General features: G+C 46.6%; 1 protein-coding gene and 1 long non-coding RNA gene across 5 annotated transcripts in view; one reads left to right on the top strand and one right to left on the bottom strand.

The window, feature by feature from the left end:
• The window catches only part of SMYD3 (SET and MYND domain containing 3), a 675,859-nt gene that overhangs the window by 522,476 nt on the left and 133,154 nt on the right, over positions 1 to 20,229 (top strand). For all 4 annotated transcript variants that reach the window (XM_045453199.1, XM_045453200.1, XM_045453201.1 and 1 more), the window contains 2 exons: positions 831 to 933; positions 10,371 to 10,481. In XM_045453199.1, coding sequence (XP_045309155.1) covers positions 831 to 933; positions 10,371 to 10,481 — 214 coding nt within the window. The remainder of the gene's footprint in view (positions 1 to 830; positions 934 to 10,370; positions 10,482 to 20,229) is intronic.
• LOC123585252 lies at positions 1,748 to 3,479 on the bottom strand. The gene is made up of 2 exons (XR_006706013.1): positions 2,349 to 3,479; positions 1,748 to 2,049 (listed from the first exon to the last, which is right to left on the bottom strand). It is a non-coding gene; the product is annotated as an uncharacterized LOC123585252 (long non-coding RNA).

Here is a 20,229-nt window from a genome sequence, read left to right as displayed (position 1 = left end):
CCGGATACAAATACAGCCCTTCTTATAACTAATCGTGAGCCCGAGAAGTCGGCTTCTTTTTGTATTTCTCACAAGCCTGAAAAATCACAGCTCTGTTGGTGAGGGTCGTCCGAAAGCACTGGCACAGGCGTGCCGGTTGGGTTGGCTGGGTTGGCACCGCCTGGTTCCGGCTCGGCCCCCACATGCTGGCGTGTGCCATGTGCTTCCCGTGTCTGTCTCATCTGTAAATGACTCTCATGAGATTAGCGTGGTGACTACATTTGGAAAGCACGTGCAAGGGCCAGGAGGGTGCTCCCTGCTCAGTAAGTGCTCACTCGCACCTACTCTGAGTACTATCGGATATGGTGCGGCTTAAACCCAGTCCCCTTCCCGGATGGTCACCGGCACTAAGACGCCTGTGTCGTGGCCCCGCACACGCCGGGATCTAGACAGCCGGACGCCGCCAGCGTTCTGTGTAAGAGGGAGGACTCTCCGCATGCCCCAGCGTGGCCGTGCGCGTCCTGCAAAGGGGCCGCGCGGACCAGATGCCGTGTGGTGGGGTCCCCGGCTGCTGTCTAATGAGACAGCCGTCCCCCGCGTTCACCCGCAGAAAGGACTCAGAGCACGCTTCCCTAAGTAGCCTCCGTGTTGTGTCAGGGAGCATTTCACTGTGACATGGGCTGGTGACAGCTCTGGGCCTTCCCCCAGAGCACTCAGCCCCTGGTGCACTGTCAGCCTCCCCTGTCCCCGCACCCGGGGCTGAAGTGCCTTCTCATTATCATTATAGTCATGAAATTTACATGTTGGACTGTATCTGCTGAGTGACGGCACCCCGTTTTCCCTTCCTGCAGTATGTCTTTGCTCAATCACAGCTGTGACCCCAACTGCTCCATCGTGTTCAACGGGCCCCACCTCTTGCTGCGAGCGGTCCGAGACATTGAGGCGGGAGAGGAGGTAAGATTTCCCGGCGCCTGGCCTGCCCTCGCATCAGAGACCCTCTCGCTCTCCGCGCGGCCCTTCCGGAAACCGGTTGTGCCTGAGGGGCAGCTCCTCATCATACCCCTGCTGGGGAGAGGAGCCATAACGGTCCACCCAGCGACCCGTGTGCCCATCAGTACTTGTCCAGAGTGACAGGTGGACTGTCTCTGGGTATCAGTAGCTCCCGTTGTTCGTGTGCCAGAGAGAGAGAGAGTGTGTGATGAGCGTACGTGTCCCGTGTGTGACGCTCCCTGCCCCCTCACTCTCTGCCAGTCGTCATCCCTCCACGGGCAGGAGGGCAGCCGGCTTGTGAATGGATCCCAAGGGCTTACTTACTCCCCAGGCCACTCCTCACATTTTGAGGGTGACTCATTTTCCCCTTCATGCTAAGAAAGTAAGCAAATTGCACTCTTTCAAGTTGTCATTGGGCCTTTACAAAGCCTCTCTGCGTGATTGTTCAAGCAAAGATGTGACGGGGAAGAGAGGCCAGGGTGTAGAACCTTCAGCAGTGACTTAGCCTTGACCCTTTGGGTTTGTAGCCTGCCGCACTGGCCTCGTTTGCAGAAGCCCGAGGTCTCAGGAGGCAGCTGAGGGTGAACGGGGGCCCACACAGGGTTGGCACAAGCACCACCCTGAATGCGGGGTTATCGGTGTCTACGCTTGTGAGAACCCACTTTCCTTCTACCTTCCAATTTGCTAAAGCGGATGTTTATTGCAAGGAAAGCAGAGTATCATACTCTTTTATTGCATTTCTGCAGGTAATAAATAAATAAAACCAGCCAATAAAACCTGAACTCAGAGGCACCAGATTTTACGTAGACAGGGAATTGGCTTTGATAAGACTCCCTCCAAAGGGATTTTCAACCAAATGAGCTGTTATGCAGCCACTTGCTGAATTTCCAGCTTTTAGGAACGGTGTACTCAGTATACTGGGGTATCTGTCAGTGATGTGGAGAATCTCGTGGTTTTTCCTGGGGACACGTGACTTCAGGGCGGCCGAGAAAGGGATCTGTGCATTTTTGACAGCATTAGTAACGGAGCTGAAGGCCGGCTGCTGCTGACGACGCTGCTGCCGATATCATGATGATTTTACTGAATTAAAATAAATCGGCCACATGAGAAGCAAACAGAAAAACCATTAGAAACTGTCGCAATTCTCAGGAACGACAAAGAGATTTTCTCGTGTCTTGTTTTCTAGGCGTGGCTGCCAATTATTTTCCTGGGTTGGTTTTCATTTAGTTGACAAAGCGTCTTGTGTTTTGGTGCTTATTTCACTTTTTTTCACGTAAATCTCTGGAGCAACGAGCAGATCCCTCCTCCGGCTTCACCCAGAACAGTTGTGCTCAGCATCGGGCCCTGCAGACTCGGGTATTTTCCCGCCGGGCACTTACCAGAGCGGCTTCTCCTACCAGAGAGGCAGGATTCTCCCTACAAGTCCTTTTGTACCATCCTGTTCGGAAGATGATGTGGTGTAACTGAGGCATAATTCACATACCACGTGATGTAAGCTTCAGGTGGGCGACGCGACGATGCGCCGTTTGCATCTGGTGCGAAATGATCACCGTTGCACGTCTGGTTAACGTCCGTCACCACACATAGTCACAGAACGTTTTTTTCTTGTGATGAGAACTTTTAAGATTTACTCTCATAGTGACTTTCAAATGTGCTTCGCAGGATCGTTACCTATAGTTGCCGTGCTGGGCATCACAGCCTTAGGACTTCCTTTAAAACCGGAACTTTCCACCTTTATAACCGGAACTTTCCACCTTTTGACCCGCTTCACCCCACCTCTGGCAACTACCAGTCTGTTTTCTCTGTCTGTCAATGAGCTGGATTTCTTTTTTTCAGAAAATAAAAATTTCCCCACTTCATCATGCATGCCTTGGTGGGTGACATTTCTCTGCACAGTTGTCCCCCGCCCCCATTTTACATACCCTTCCAGGCCCTTTCAAACATCATCTTGTCGATAAAGCTTTTCCCGATGTCCCAAATTAAAGGAAGGTCTTTCACTTTGAGATCTCCTTTACGGTGGTTATTAATATTTCTGTGCAGTTATTCTGGCTCTTTTAGTGACTTCTCTGTTTGCCATAAGCTTCATGAGGACCGGACATCGTGTCTTACTTCTCTATCTCCTTTATCACCCAGCACTTGGCCTAGCACCCAGGAGGCATTTCGTTACTCGTTGTTGATTTGACTTCCTATTAAATTGCCCTTACTGTAAAGACCAGGAGTGCTTCTCACCAAGGGCACTGTTGACATTCTAGATGGATCAGCTGTTCATCATTCACTTTTGGGTCACTGAAGGCTGGTGTCCTGAGTCCCTGCTCAGCTAATGCCTGTAGCCACCTGCCTCGAAGAACTAACATACATCCTGCACATTTAAAACTGGCAGAGGTGGGCCAGAGGGAGAACCAGGAGAAGAGCTATTTTGAGGTGGATTAAGAGAGGTAATTCCTTTTTATTGTGCAAATAGTTGCTTTTGGTAAGTTGGGTAAGGAAGTAAATTTAAGAATTTTGGTAATTTTGGGGTGCCTGGATGGCTCAGTTAAGCGTCCGACTTTGGCTCAGGTCATGATCTCATGATTTGTGGGTTTGAGCCCCACATTGAGCTCTGTGCTGACAGCTCAGAGCCTGAAACCTACTTCGGATTCTGTGTCTCCCTCTCTCTGCCCCTCCTCTGCTCGCCTCTGTCTCTCTCAAAAATGAATAAGTGTTAAAAAAAAAAAAAAAAAGAATTTTGGTAATTTCATAGCATCAACTTTGCATTTTGGCTTTATTGCCCATGAGGGCACCCCAGTTTTATTATGTGCTCGGTGGGATATAAGTACCGGAATGTAGGCTCCACGAGGAAGACTATATAGTGTCTATAATAGGGAAGATTCTTAATCTATGTTTGTTGAGTGAATGAGTAAAGCTTGTTAAAGACAACCAGAAGTGGGATAGAATCTTAGAGCCATTTTGAAACTATCGCTAATTTTCAGGTATATCCCATGGGCCCCACGAGGAAAGTAACATGAAAGCCAGGCACTGCCAGTTTGAGATAAGAGCATCTTAGACCCAAATGAGGAGAGTTGGGAATTTGCACAGTCTCCACAGTAACAAAGGTCACCATGGAAATCTCTTACCCATGACATCTCCTCACATAAAGCCACCCTTCCGACCACTTTTGGACCATTTCCCTTCAAACCAGCACCGTTTACAACACTTTGCTACTTAAAGATTTTCATTGTGATGTTGAGTTGTTAGGTCTGTTTGGTTTGGTTTGCTTTGGTTTTGCTTTTGGGTTTTTTGTCTCCTCATCCAGCAATGATGTTTAATTAGGGTTTAAGGCATGGTTCACGTGCTGGATTGCTGATGGCTGCTTCAGGGTTTTGTCAAACTATGAAATGTATATATCGGCTGGCAGTCTTCCAAAATATGGATCAGTGAAGAAAGCTGGACAGTCCGGGGCACCCTTGTGGGAATTCCTCGTTAGACGAGGCTGTAGCTGTTACGAATAATGCCTCTGACTGCCAGCATTTTCAGGACAAATGTGATTTCCATGAGCTGAGTATATCAGTGTCTGTAATACTAGTTTTGATCTAAAGTGTTGTGGGTTTCAGGCAGTGTGTTTCTCCTCTCAGTCATCTTTGCTTAGGTGCTAAGTCACTTGACAAATTCACTGCGTACTTAACTGGGTGTCATGTAGTGCAGGTGGCATTGGGAACACAAAGATGAGTAAGACCCACCCGTGCTTTCGGGAGCTCGAGGTATAATGGAGGAAACGGACCCAGAACAGAAAACAGTGAACAATAACAATATAAAGAGGACAATGGTATAAATACACATAGGGCTTTGTAGACATTCAGACTGGGGGCACCCAGGCGGTGGTAAGGGGCAGTAGCGGGGAGCGGTTGAAAAAGACTTCCGTAGAACAAACCGAGGGTGGCTGGAGGGGAGATGGGGTAGATTAAATGGGTTATGGGCCTTGAGGAGGGCACTTGTTGGGATGCGCACTGGGTGTCGTATGTAAAAGATGAATCACTGGGTTCTATTCCTGAAGCCAAGACCACCCTGTCTGTTAACTAACATGAATTTAAATAAAAAAATAAGTAAATACAAAAGAGGGAGAGAAGAAGAGGTTGAAGTGAGCCTGTCACTTGAGGGATGACAACTGCCAGTACTTGTTGCTAATGAAAAAAACTGAAGCTTTCAATTACAAGTCAGTATTTTGGAAGACCTGTATCCACCACCAGTAGCATGACAGCCCCTCAGATCTCGAAAGACTTTCCCTGCGATACTGGTGGCGATGGCAGTGACCGGATTTTTTTCATATTGGATGATGAAATGTGTCGATATCTGGAAGGTTGCCATAGTTCAGTGGACGGATGCGTGATGTTACCAGATCACGCTTGAATAGAAGATCCGTGCCAAGTTCGACCAGTGGATTTGAACATAACTGAGTTCAAGACATTTACCTATGTGATTTTAGATTCCACATTTCTACTAATCTTTAAGAAACTACCTCTTGTAAAATGTTGGTGCAATACCATAGAAGAGTATATGTGATAATTATCTGTGAAGGCTATTAAAATATTCCTTTTTCTATTCTAGTTAAGGTAAAAAAAAAAACAAAAACAAAAACAAAAAACAAAAAAACAACAGAAAAGAAAAACCAAAAAACAAAGAACTTCCAGAGAAGTAACTCCTAGACTCTCGAAGGACCCATAGAGCTCAGGTTGGCTGAGACAGGGAAGGTGTCCTAGACAAATGCACAGAGGCAAGAGACGGAATGGTGACTTCAAGGAACAGGAAGCATTCTTCTCAATAGACTGAAGACTTCAAATGTGACTGGCAGATGAGGGAATATGCAGGGACCAGACATTATCATAGGGACCCGTGGGGCCCGTTATGGCGTCTGGCCTATAGGAGGTCCTCATTAGATACTTGTGAAAGGGATGGGGACGGACAGTGGGGCACCGTAGAAGCAGAGTTGTGTGATCAGACCTTGCACGTGTAAGCAAGTGTGGGAGCATGAGGGTCAGGTGGATGCAGTAATCCAGGCGCGAGGTGACAGTGGTGTCCTGAGGTCGGGAGGCATTCACCTGGTGGCTCGTGATGGGGGATCTGAAGAGAATAATGCTGGAAGCTAAAACTGGCAGGATTTGATAATGGCTGAGTACAAGGGTGTGACAATGAGAAGAGAAAGAATAACACTCAGGTTTGATTTTAAAAAAGAAGTGAGATTTGCCATCTTTCAGTTCAGAGCCCATATTAGCAGAAAAATTTATAATTGTGACAGTGTAATTCCAGAAATGGAAGCGAAGTCTAATTTTAATTTGATCTTTTTACCCACTCTGTTGTACATAATGAAAAGATGGGCTTCATGGAAAAAGGGTTCATTTTGCCTTGAAATTTTCAAGTAAGCAGCATGTCCGATATCCAGCAAATATCTTTCATGTTATTACTCTAATGTTGGGATGATTTACTGCCTTTCCCATAAAAACTGCTCTCAAATGGCAGAGCAATGGTCAGTGGCATTAATATTTTAATGCGATTTTGTTCTGTGCCATTAAGGCATCCACTGATCAATGGCAGAGTTTCACAAATACGTTCCTGCTAAATGAGCCCAACATTTAGTGAGCAGATTCTTCATTGAGAGCAGTGAGTCAGTCAGTCTTCAATAAAGGTTTTTATCTTTGGCTGATAAAATGATTTAACTGTCATTACCAGTTAGTAATCTGTGTTTTCTCCCCCAAAATAGGAATAACAATGTTTTGCCATTGAGACCTTCAGTTTTCACATTTGGTGGCATAGAGGGCACAGAGGAGGCACGGAGGCGGGGAACGGGGCAGTCTTCCCTGGAGAAGTGTTTTGGAGCCAAGCTTGCGGGATGAGAATGCTCTGAAAAAGTGGGTAGTGTGGGGAAGGCACTGGCTAGCCAGGGCAGGGAGACGCAGAGCCTGCTGGCACCGTGTGCCTTGTTCCAGAGGCCTGGTGGTGTGCGTGCCTGAAGACGGGAGGGTGTCTGGAGAGATACTGAGGCAGAAAGGCAGACCGAACAGCAGTGGAGAAGCCCTCGTGTGCCTTATCCCCGCTGGCAGCGAGAGGCCGTCACCAGTCTTCGTGTAGAGACGTGATCAGATGTGAGTTTGAGGAAGCTCTTTCACAGCAGTCTGGAAGACGAGAGGTGGACGGCGGGCAGCAGGGAGGCCCGTTGGAAAGCCAGTGTCCCGATAGCGGTAGCGGTCGCAGGCAGTTACGGCGTAGTGAGGGAGGCTGGTCCAAGTCTGTTCGTTGGGGTTAAATGATATAACTAGTCTCCTGTTGCCCATTTGCCTCCTGGCGCGATCACTCAGAGTTTTGGCCCTCGCATTTTAGTCTTGGGTTAGTCAAGGTTATTTCTCTGGCCCTGGATTCATTGGCTTCCCACTGGGCACGTGGTACTCTCCCAGTAACTGCTGCGAGTTGATCTGATCTCCTGCGGTGGGGGGGGGGGGGGGGGGCGATGACTGAGAGCCATTGGGGCAGATGGAGACTTCGAGCCCCAGGGTTAACCCAAGAGGGAGCACGGAGTTCAGTTCGTTTTACCATCACCTCATTTAAGGAACCCAGGACCCTCAGAGCCTGTTAAGACCAGATGGATACGTGTACTGCCCCAGACTTACTAACGGGCGGTTTCAAAAGTGTGGTCGGAAATGGGTTACTTGGAATTTGGAACACAGTGTTGTCTGTAAACAGGAAGAACTCGCCTGGTATCATGGCCATTTGCATCTCCCAGGCAGCCCTGGGTGCACATCACAAAGCAAGGAAAAGGACTCAGGGAATGAAAAAGTGGCCATGGTCCCGGCTAAAGGAGCCCAGTGGTCACAGGACACTGCTGAGTGCAGACCTACGCGTTTTAGGGTTGATGCTGGCACAGCCCCCCAAGAAGCGAATCTCCCCTTGGGCCCACCGAAGTATGAGAAGCGGCTGTGTTGTAAAAAGAGTGTCAGGCTTGAGTCAAGGGCTGTGGGTGCAAATCCTAGATGGATCCCAGACCTTTGCTGATTTCCACAGTCTCACGCTGCCTCTCTCTGGGAGTGCCTAGCACATAGCGGATCCTCGATAACACTGTCGAGAGGATCTAGAGAGAGATCCAGCCAGCCAGACCTGGCCCTGGCTTCTGTCACCCTGGTGATGGCCATGGCAGGTGGGACAAGGGCTGGCAGACTGAGGCCCACCCAAAGTTATGTTTTCTGTCAAGAGCCCTACCGTACTTTCCGGCACGTAAGATCTGGCTTGGTAGACGTGAGATGCTTTCTATTGAGTCTAAGAAAAAGCACGTGGGATTTTTTTTTTGGCTCTAGGGAGCTTTAGTTACCTCCTTCAGCAGACGGTCCTGCCTTCTTCCACTCCTGCCTACCGCACCTGCCCCCATGGTTACTTTCTACATGTAAAAGCAAATGAAGAGGTATTTTACACAACATGTTACAAGCTGACATATGACACTGAAAAGGAAAAACTAGAAAAGAGTGAGGGAATGAGGGACCCTGGGTGGGGCCGGAGTCAGGGTGTTCTTTTAAGCAAGGGAGGGTCCAGGTTAGACCTCAGTGAGGGAGGCCCCATAGAGGGTTCTGGGGGCAGCGCCCTGGGACACATCCTGTGTCGGCCTGGCACGTGTGAGTGCGTGGGGACAGGAGGAGCGAGGGCTGGCGGGGGGAGGAGTTCAGAGAGGGAGTGGGGCTGGTGGTGGTTGTTACTAGTTCTTATCCGTTGCAGAGTAATATTTTTGTAGAACTTAATGACAAAAATTACTAGAAAAATGAAATTTTAAAATCACAGGAAATAAAAGTCTAATGTTTTATTATTAGAGTCCCGTAAAGTTTCTCTTACCAGGTTCCTGTAGAAGTTTCTAAATGTTAGCTTGCGAATGTTTCCTGTCTTTAGCATAGAAGCACAGGCTGAGCTGTGCTGTAGGAATCCCTCATCAGGACTTGGCCTGTAAGCAAGAGCGGGGGCCGTTGGAGTGTTTTGAGCACAGGGAAGAGCCTATCTGTCTTCTGTTTGAAGAGAACCACTGAGAATCACGCCTGGAGGGTGGAGTGCAGGGGACACGGGAGCCCTGGAGGGTGGAGCGCAGGGGGCATCGGGGTCTGTGGGGGGAGCAGGGAGACTGGCAGAGACTTGCGTTTTACGGGCCAGAGAGGAGGGCGACTCAGACCTGGGTGGTCACATTGGAAAAGGTAGAAAGTGGTGGGTTCCTGGTTTTGTTTTTAAGATTGAGCCCACAGAATTTCCTGGCGGATCAGGTGAGGGCGTGAGAGGGAGAGAGAGGTCAAGGGTGACTTTGGGTTTCTGCTTGAAGGACCCAAAAGATGCATTCCTGTCAGCGGGGACTGGGACGGCTCCAGCCCAGGTGGAACAGGCCAGGGGACTCAGGGCTTCCATTTTGTTTATTTTGAATTAGACTTTGAGCGTATAAATGCGGTCGAGTGAGGCATGTGTGGACATCGTGACGTTGCCTGAAGACCTGTGACCAGAAGGGGAACCTGAGGGCTACAGAGAAACATCCTAGATGGTGTAATTACTTAGTTTGGAACTGTCCAAGGAAGTCAGTTTGAGAGCCTCCCTCCAAGGTCCCATGCTGACATTAATTCTCCCTACTTGGAAGTGGTTTCTTTTTTTTCCTATATCATCACAAGTAAGAAAAGAGTCTCCAACTTCAGAGGCACCAAATTTGGTTGATGTTTCGTTCCATGAGGCAGCTGCGGGACTGGTCAGGATTTAAGAGCATCTGGGTGCATCAGTCCGCCACCCGCTTGGGGGCCAGGATTGATCCACCTTCTCCCATTGCTGGCGATGATCGATTTTACTGCCCAACCTTAGTACTACCAAACACAACAGCTCTCGGTAGTCTCTTACTTGGTGAATAAAAAGTGAGGTGTAAAAGTGTAGAGAGGTCATGAGTCCAGTTCTTTATAATAAATGTATAACATACGTGCGCTCACCACACAACGGATGCTGGAAGGTAATGGCATTAAAATTTTACATGTGATTATTTGCGTAGCGAGATTGTTAGTAGTGTCTTTCCTCTTGCACTTTTTGGTGTGTAATAAAGACGTGTTGCTGAAGGGCACGTGGATGGCTCGGTCAGTTGAGTGTTCAACTTTGGCTCAGGTCATGATCTCGCAGTTTGTGGGTTTGAGCCCCACATCAGGCTGTGTACTGAGAACTTGGAGCCTGGATCCTGCTTTGGGTTCTGTGTCTCCCTCTCTATCTTCCCCTCCCCGGTCATGCTATGTCTCTCTCTTTCTCTCAGGAATAAGTAAACATTAAAAAAAAAAAAAAAAATAGTGTTGCTTAAATAATCAGTAACAATAACCATTTGTTAAAGAAAGTGAGCACCACAGCCACGTGACCCTCTTCTCTCTGCCCCCCCCCCCCCCGCCCAGCTCACCATCTGCTACCTGGACATGCTGATGACCAGCGAGGAGCGCCGGAAGCAGCTGAGGGACCAGTACTGTTTTGAATGTGACTGTATTCGATGCCAAACCCAAGACAAGGTATGTGTGTGGAACCAGCTCGGAACATCTCCCGGGAAAGACTCCTGTGGTCTTTCAGAGAACTCTGCTTTTATTGCGTGAATCCAGAAGGACTCTCAGCACGGAGGGGGAAGCTAAAAAGATGCATCATGCTGCATATATTTTAGCCTCTTGAACTTTTATCCCCCACGAAGCAGTGAGAGGTGTACTGCCAGGTAAGGGTCTAGAGAGCTCAGGTTCTAGAGGGCAGAGAGGCATTAAACGGACCATTAGGACACTGAGGCCAGGGTGCTGTTAGAGCACACAACGAGAGGGTCAGGTGACCTTACGACTGGTAATCACTACTGCTTGGTAATAAGCGTACCAAGTTGTAGCCTGTGTTTTATTTCCTCAGGTTTGTTCTGTAAGGCTTTTTGCTGTAGCACCTCGTCAGGCAGAGATCACTTATCCAGCAACTTTGTCTCTCTGAGAGAGGAAGAAGGGCCAAAAAAATGCCATAAAGATAAAGAATGAGCTTTTCTCCTGTACTTCCCTCACATCAGACCTATCTGCTTTGAGTTTGCACACAGTCGAGTGACCTGATTAAATCTTACTTTGGTAGAGTATTCTGAATTTGTTGGAATTCTTTTGTAATCCCAGTGTCGTTTAACTCAATAATTGTAAATTGGGAAGTGGGACTCAGAACGTTCAAAGATCTGCCTGTGGGAAAGGACGAAGCAAAACACGGCAGAACCCAGTCTCAAACCCAGATCGTTTGACTAAATCTAGCGTTCCTTCCACTGCCGCAGCCATGTGTGGTCTCTGGTGGCGGCATTGATGGAGAGAGGACCTGAGCTCATTCTGATGATGCAGGAATCCATGAACATGATTAGTTTTTCATTAAAAAGAACTTTTAGAAATAAATGAGCTACATGGGAAAAGTTGGAACCCCTGCTCATAGCTCCCCAAGATTCATTCTACCTCGGTGTTAGCCTTTTGCCACAACCAAGCATGCTGGAGTTCTAGAGGATCCCTTGGGATTTTTCCCCAGACCAGACCCTAATCAGGAGTAGCGGGAAGCGAGCTTCCTTCCTGCCAGCACCCTTGAATGGGAAGTTTTGGACTTAGTGCCTCTCCCATGCCATCTGTATTGTGTAGACCTACAAAAAATTTGATTAAGTACTTATTTATTTATTTCCAGAATCGGGGTCATGTTCACTTTTGGTTTTTGTTCTGGTTGAAGCCTGTCTAGAATAGTATATTAGGGAAAGGTTGAGCTTCAAATAACAGATAACCCAACTAAAACTGGCTTTGGTAGGTATGGTACATTTGTCTCCAGACTTCTGGAGAAGCAGTCTAAGACAAGAGCAGCCACTCACAGGCCTCATCACAGACCCATAATCCTTCTACCTTCCTCTGTACCCATCCCTACACGTGTCAGTTGTCCTCATGGCCCCAGGGTGACTGGCACCCTCAACGCTGAGTCAGTGTGTCCAGCCTCTGGACACGAAAAAGAAGGCAGAGAACAAAGGAAAAGTTTCCTGGGGATTTCCACCTGCATGTTATTGTTCAGAACTGTGTCGTATGATCACCTTTACTGTGAAAGAGGTGAGGAAACTACATTTTAGGTTTTCAGCCTTTAAATTAGAGGAAGACGGGAGAGGAAGGTTGGGAATGGCTTTTGGGTAGCCTATCCACGGTATCCGCCATATATATCGAGACTTTTCTTTGAGCTAAAAGTTTGTCTAATACTATATTAGGAATCTCCAGAGAAAGAGCACCAACCGGGTGTGTGTCTGAAAAGTAGCTGGGACGGGGGGTATTTATGAAAAGGATTTGGTTCATGTGATTGTGGAGGCTTGGAAGTCCCAAGACCTGCAGCTGGTGAGTGGGAGGCCCAGGAGAGCTAACAGGGAAGTTCCGGTCTGACCCAGGAAGAGCCAGACTTCCATTTGAGTCCAAAGGCAGGGCAAAAACAGTGTCCCAGCCCAAAGGCAGTTGAGCAGGAAGACTTCCCTCTTGCGGTAGGGTTAGTCTCTGTTTTAGTCAGGCCTTCCACTGATTGGGTAACAACGATAACAACTAACACACTGGGGAGGGCAGTCTACTGATTCAAATGTTAATCTCATCCAAAAGCAGCCTCTCACACATACCCAGAATAATGTTTAATGAAATATCTGGGCACCCTGTAGCCCAGTCAAATGGACACGCAACATTAACCATCACAGATGGGCTAGAGATAGGCCCAGTGGTAAAATGGAAAACATACTTGCTTGTTCTGCTGGACTCTATTCCATTCTGTATCTGACACCCCGGGTGGCCTTGGGAAAGCCATTCAAGCTCTCTGATTCATCCTGTCATCTGTAGCCAAGGGACTCCTATCTCACTGTGGTTTTGATTTGCATTTTCCTAATGATCACTATGTTGAGCATCTTTTCATGTACCTCCTAGCCATCAGTGTCTCTTCACACCTGTTAGAGTGGCTAGAATCAAAAAGACACGGAATAACAAGTGTGGATGAGGTTGTAGAAAAGTGAAGCCGTGGGCAGTGTTGGTGGGAATACAAACTGGTGCGGCCTCTGTGGACAACAGTATGGATGTTCCTCAAAAAATTAAAAATAGGGGGTGTCTGGGTGGCTCAGTTGGTTAAGTGTCCAAGTCTTGATTCTGGCTCAGGTCATGATCTGAGGGTCGTGAGGTCAAGCCCCGCATCAGGCTCCATGCTGGGCAGGAGCCTGCTTGGGATGCTCTGTCTCTGCCCCTCCTGCTCTCAGGCACAGAGGTGCACTCTCTCTCTCTCTCTCTCTCTCTCTCTCTCTCTGTCTCTCTCTGTCTCTGTCTCTCTTTATCCCTCTCTCTTTCTCTCATAATAAATAAGTAACCTTAAAAAAATAGAACAACCAGCAGCAATTCCACTGCTGGGTATTTAAAGGAAATGAAAACACTAACTTGAAAAGTTATTTGCACCCTCATTTGCAGCATTATTTACAAAAGCCAAGACAGGGAATGACCTTAAATGTCCACTGACAGATGAATGGATAAAGAAAATGTGGTGTATGTGTGTGTGTGTGTGTGTATTGAAATATCATTCAGCCATTGAAAACAAGGGAATCTTGCCATTTGCAATAACGTGGATGGACCGCAGGGGCATGATGCTAACGGAAATAAGTCAGAGAAAGATAGACAAGTTCTCTCCGTGTGTAACACGAGAGAACTAAACCGGGTGGTCATAAAGCCCCTTCCTGCTCTGTTGTACCATGTTTCTCTGAACTATTTCCCCGTAGAAATGAGTGGGGTGTGTATTCATGTGAGAATATAAACTTGATTTCAATTAGCTCATCAGTTATATTTCAGGCTTCTATTTATCTGAGAATTTTGTTCTGTTTGTAATGTAAACGTCCTTCCTGAAATCTCTGTATTGCTGATTTGCTTTGAAAAAATAATGCACAGGTAAATCCAGCTTAGTGCATTCCCCAGAGATTATAAATTCAAAACTACTTCGGTCAAAATTCAATTTACTTCAGTTCCCAGATTCAAAGTGTTCGAGATTATTTTTCTGCTTTTCTTGGAGCCTAAGAAATTCATCTCGACAGGTTTCTGTGTCGAGAAGTATTTATTACGGGGTCTCCATCTGCGAGGTGCTGGGCTCACATGGTATCATGTTTCAGGAAGGCAGGAGGCCTTTAATAGCGGGTGTAATTTGCATGTGCGGAGTTAGCTGTCATTTATAATCAGCAGCAGCTTAATTTCTGGAAGGAATAAAACGTACCTTCTAAGAGAGGTTTTGGAATGATTTGGCTTCTCCTGTGGCTTGCCCAGGTCAGAATGCTCGGCAGTGGAAGCAGAATAGACCAAATGGAATTGATTGTTTCCATAAGTGTGTGGGTCGTACAGAGCTTGCTTCCTTGGATGTCACGCGCTTTGTTGCAAGAAAAAGCTACATTTATTGGCCACGTCACCTTTTCTTTCCTAAAGCCTGTTACATCCAATCCTTCTCCTAAAATACAGTGTCTGTCAGCTTACTAACAACATCCGTGCCTCACTCCTTCATGATCAAAATAGCCCTTAACTCGTCATCTGGCCCTCAATGTCCTCGTTCACCCAGCCTCAACCCTGTAGCACAGCAAGTTTTCTGAGCTACTGCTGTTTCCATGTCATTGCTTTGCTCAGAATTTTCAAAGCATTTACCACTGTCTCTAATGTTCAGGGTGAATGTCAGACTCTTAGCTCAGCATTCAGTGTCCTCCAAAGTGATGACCCCACAGCCCAACCTGCCCTTTTCCCCTTCCTTTCTCTTCTTTCCCCAACTCATTCTATCTGATCACATCCTTTCACCTCTCAGAAGCCTGCAACCTGGCTTTCAGGCACATATCCAGACTCATCTGTTTATATATAAATGTAAGTATATAAATATAGGTAGACGTGTATGTAGGCTCTAACGGCTGTCAATCTTACATTGATTTGTGAAATAAGAGTGACAGGAAATAAGACGAAAGCAAGTCAGTGTCCAAAAAGCAATCCATATGATTCTGTAAAGTGACTGGAAATAAATCACAAATTAAATTTCCCAGCAGCCAAAGCTGAATGAGTAGTTTCAGAAGTTACTGTAGCTGCGAGGTCAGACATACACCTGTTGCTCTGCCGAAGCAATTTTTCCTGGCCCTGAGGCCAGAGCCACTCCAAAGGGTCCCACAAGACTCAGTGATCAGCTTCCTGTCAGACTGCCACAATTATTTAAATAGCTGATTTTTATAATATTCTCCAATGTGGCTGATAGACATTTCACATTGTAATGTAATAAAAGAAGTAACAAGAAGGGTTAAAACTCATATGCTCTGGGGCGCCTGGGTGGCTCAGTCGGTTAAGCGGCCGACTTCGGCTCAGGTCATGATCTCGCGGTCCGTGAGTTCGAGCCCCGCGTCGGGCTCTGTGCTGACTGCTCAGAGCCTGCAGCCTGTTTCGAATTCTGTGTCTCCCTCTCTCTCTGACCCTCCCCCATTCATGCTCTGTCTCTCTCTGTCTCAAAAATAAATAAACGTTAAAAAAAATTTTTTTTAATAAAAAAATAAAAAATAAAACTCATATGCTCTTGTGTCCTCTCTCTCTGATGGTTTGCTTCATCCCAAGAATAAAATTTAGGCTGTACAGAGGAAAGCAAGGATTGCGCATCCTTAGACGATCCTCCATTAATGGTATTTCTTACAGTCTTTTCAGTTCGTTATTGTAATTTGTATTAAAGTGATACGTGCATATAGTTTGAAAAGCCAGAGTACTAGAACCCAGTTCAGAACACTAGTACACTTTCCTTCCTTGCTCCTGCCCACATCCTATCCCCGAGATAACCCCCTTTTGGCTTCTGGGATTTACTCCGTGTTTTTAAACTGAAGCTCCCTTAAATCACACCCTAGGGATGTTGTTTGCTATTCAGTTGGTTTAATGCCTTTTTTTTTTTATTCTTAGGATTTCATATTTGCTTTTTTCCCCATATCTCCCAGTTTATGTTTTGTATCTTTCCACCTGTTTCTGCTTCATAGTTTCCTATTCACCTCCACTGAGTACTCCTCTGTTACTTCTGTATTTGAGCATCTTAGTTGCACCCCAAGAGTCGCAGTCAGTCAGTGCTGTAGCCTATTCACTGGATTGAAACCATGTTCCGGTTGTTGACTTTTGTCGGTTACCTTCCTTAGCGTTGCATTTCACGAAGTGGCTTGGAATTTTATACTGCAGGCTTGTTTTTAGGGGAAAGTATTTTGGTTTTGTTCCTTTCTCTCCTTCTGTGCTCAGCCCCTCTGTCTGCTAACCTTGCCCTTGCCTACCCCGGACAGGGGGTATGTAATCACCACAGTGATATCCAGGCTACTATAGATCTGGTTACTTAGGTGATGGGTGACAGAAGGACTGTCTGTGTCTTCTGACCTGTGTAGGCCCAGCACCTCTGGAACATATTTAGCTTAAGGGACCAGGTCATCAGCCCTGTGTCTTCAACCTCTTTTTACAAGGGAGCCTTACCTCATCCCCTGGCTTTAAGCCTTAAAGCTGACTCTATTCCCCTTTACTTTTTTGTTTTAATTTTTTATTTACTTTGAGAAAGAGCCAAGTGTGAGCAAGGGAAGAGCAGAGAGAGGGGGAGAAAGAATCCCAGGCAGGCTCCACGTGCTGCCAGGGCAGAGCCTGATGCAGGGCTTGAACTCACGAACTGGGAGACCATGACCTGAGCCAGAATCAAGAGTCAGACTCTTAACTGACTGAGCCACCCAGGCGCCCCTCTACTCACCCTTCTTACATGAAGCATTTCTCATCCCTTTCAACCACTGCTACTGCCTGCTTCCAGACCCGAGGCCCTAGTTCCTGCTTGGTTTATTCCTTTGCCTTTCTGTTCTGTTTTGGGTCCAAGGAGAGGTTTATCTTGTTTTTGAATTAGTAAAGCTATTTTTGATTTCTCTTTTTCTATTTTACCCACTCTCACTAGGATTTGGGCTAAAGGGGAGCACCCCAAAGTCTGACCTTATAGCATGTTGACTGGACGTCTGCAGTTTGCTTTCCAAGTACATAGGTACGAATTCAGGTCTTTGGAGGCAAGGGAAACCGTGAGGATAAACAACGATCTCATTCTCCTGAGGGCTCCCAGGTGTGTGTGAGCCTTTTACCCAACACCAGCCTGTCTGTGGAGAAGGGATCTAGATCTCGTATCACAGGGCCTTCTGAGGACAGAGACGTGAGTAGTTGTGCTGAAAACATATACCCTCTGAAAATAGTTTAATAAATGGCTCTGTGGAGGGGAGAAGCCCCAGTAAGCTTCTCATCCCTCGATGCTCCACTGCTAAGCCCAATTCCTCTTCTTTTCTTCTGTAGACATAAAGCACTGTCAATTACTGTCCTGGGTAAATATTTCAGCCCCTCTTTGAAGATCCTGTCCTGTAGCATGGAATTTCCCTTCTTTGGTCCCTTCTGAGGCCCTCTGCAACACGTGTGCGTCATGGAGCCCCAAAGTGGCCCGACGTCCTCCCCAGAGCACCTTCCGTAGGCGCTGTACCCCAGCAAGACCATGACCAAGCTGTGATAACCGGGCACAAGAGGTAGGAGCGAGGCAAGGACGAAACGGAGACTGAAGAAGCAATAAAGGGAGTGTTGGAATTAAAGCCGTAGTCAAAGGAAATGAGAGTTCTCTGCCCAAGACAAACTCTATGGTAACTTGAGTCTATTTTGAATATGAGCGTTTACTAAAAGGTCATCAGTTAAACCAAGATTTTTTTCTGCTGCCTTCCTCTGTTTTGCTAAATTAGTGGTAAGCAGAAATGCCTCGTGGTGCGACCGTGAACTCCACCGGCTCCGACTTGTTTTCTATCACAAGTTTTAACAGCCTAAGCAGAAGTGTTCCTGTGTCTCTCATGTTTGCATTGTAATGGAGTTCCATTATCTCCGGGAAGATTAGGAAGGTTTGGCAGGAGATTGAAGAACTGTGTGTGTGTGTGTGTGTGTGTGTGTGTGTGTGTGAGAGAGAGAGAGAGAGAGAGAGAGACAGACAGACAGACAGACAGAGACAGATCTTAAGTGGCCAGGGCGCAGCACCGTCTCCTTCTGCAAACCACAGGAGAAAGGCTCTCCCCGGAGTGAGCACCGTGCTGGCTGTCACTAATGTTCAGGTAGGAAAGGAGCTTATTGACTTCATGACCACATAATCCCATCTGCGATGCTGCCCTGAAATAAGGGAGAGGCTTCTGGGCTGGGTACCACAGGCTCTGAAGTTGGCCTGGGAACCGAACAATGGAGCTATTGTGTCTCCTCGGAATATGCCGCCAGCCGCATGACAGGACGTCGCGCCTCAGCTCTGCCTTCTCCCCGGAGAGCGGGCAGCTGTGCCCCCAAGCCCTTGCAGGTGGCTCCGGTTTGTCCAGAGTCCACCCCGGGGTAAGGAGAGGGTGGCTCCACAGGTTGTGGTGACGTAATTCTGTCTCACGACCTTCCCAGTTCTTGCGCAGAAATGCTTTTCTTCTTCTGGCTTTTGGTCCACAAAAGCTCTGACTCGGGGAACAGACTGAAGGGACAGCAGCTGTTGTGACACACGGCGTGTGTTCGTATGCGCCGGGCGTGGTCCCCACCCCACACGCGGCACACGGTGTTCAAGAAGTGCTGTAGGAGTGACCTTTTTCAGAGAATGTTCTACATTACGATGCCTGCTGGAGCTTTGGGGGCACTTCCCACGTGGGTGCTGGGTGCTGCCTCCTCTCACTTCATCCCCGTGACTTTATGAGGGTGGTGGTCACTCCTCTTCCCATTTTTGCAGATGAAGTGGAAGCTGTCAGCTGCAGAGGCTGTATTCCTAACCTCTCTTCAGTGTCTCTAGAATTTTATGAATAACAAGTATACTTTTCCTATCTTTTTAAAATTCAGGTATTTTCATTCCGTAGAATTCACTCTTTTTAGCATACAGTGCTGTGCATTTTGACAAATGCATATCGTCTGCAGCCACCACCAATGAGATGTGAAACAGCCCCACCCCCACTGCATTCCCTCATACCGCTTTCTAGCCCACTCCTGCCCCCACTTCCAGCCCTGCTAACCTCTGATCTGCTTCCTGTCACTGTAGCTTTACCTTTCTCAGAACATCACGTAAATCGATCCTAAAAGCCGTTTGATTCTGTCTTCCTTCACTTAGCATAATGCATTTGCTATTTAGCCATGTTATTTTACACACACGTATAACTATGGAATCTCAGTACTTGGTACCTTTTTATTGCCAAATAGTATTCTATTATGTGGCTACTCCACAGGTTATCCATTCATCAGTTGAAGGACTTTCGGTTCTTTTCCAGTTGTTGGTGGTTATCAGTAGAGCCACTGTAAATATTCATGCACAGGTTATTGGGGGAACATAAGCTTTCGTTTCATCTGTGTAAATACCCAGGAGTACACTTGTTGGCTTGCGTGGTCAGTGTATGTTTAACTTTATAAGAAACTGTCAGACTGTTTTCCAATGTAGCTGTATCATTTTGAATTCCCACAGACAATGAGGCAGCATTTCAGTTACTCTACATGCTTGCCATCACTTGATTTTTTTTTGTCAGTTTTTCTTCTGTTGTGATCATTCCAATAGAGTGTAGTGATATCAGAAAAGTGCTGTTGGTATTTTGATAGGGATTGCATTAAAGCTGTAGATTGCTTTGGGTAGTATAGACATTTTAATAATATTTGTTCTACCAATCCATGAGCATGGTATAGCTTTCCATTTGTTTGTGTCACCTTCAATTCCTTTCATCAGTGTCTTGCAGCTTTCAGAGTAAAGGTCTTTCACCTCTTTGGTTAAGTTTATTGCTAAGCATAAACTTTTGGTGCAATTATAAATGAGATTGTTTTCTTAATTTCTTTTTTTGCTACTTCATTATTAGCATAAGAAATGCAACAGATTTCTGTATATTGATTTTGTATCCTCTAATCTTACTGGATTCATTTATCAGTTCTAGTAGTTGTTTGGTGGAGTCTTCGGGGTTTTCTATATATACTATCATGTCATCTGCAAATAGTGAAAATTTTACCTCTTCCTTACCACGTTTGATGCCTTTTATTTCTTTTTCTTGTCTGATTGCTGTGACTAGGACTTCCAGTACTATTGCATAAAGTGGCAAGATTGGACACCCTTGTCTTGTTCCTCAGTTTTTCACCATTGAGTATGTTAGCTGTGCGTTTTTCATATATGGTTTTTATTATGTTGAGGTACGTTCCCTCTTAACTTACTTTATTGAGGGTTTTGGTCATGAATGGATGTTGTACTTTCTCAAATGCTTTTGCTGCA

This window comes from Leopardus geoffroyi, chromosome C3, assembly GCF_018350155.1.
Source record: "Leopardus geoffroyi isolate Oge1 chromosome C3, O.geoffroyi_Oge1_pat1.0, whole genome shotgun sequence".
Taxonomy (NCBI): domain Eukaryota; kingdom Metazoa; phylum Chordata; class Mammalia; order Carnivora; family Felidae; genus Leopardus; species Leopardus geoffroyi.
This window is presented reverse-complemented; position numbering and strand designations above follow the sequence as displayed.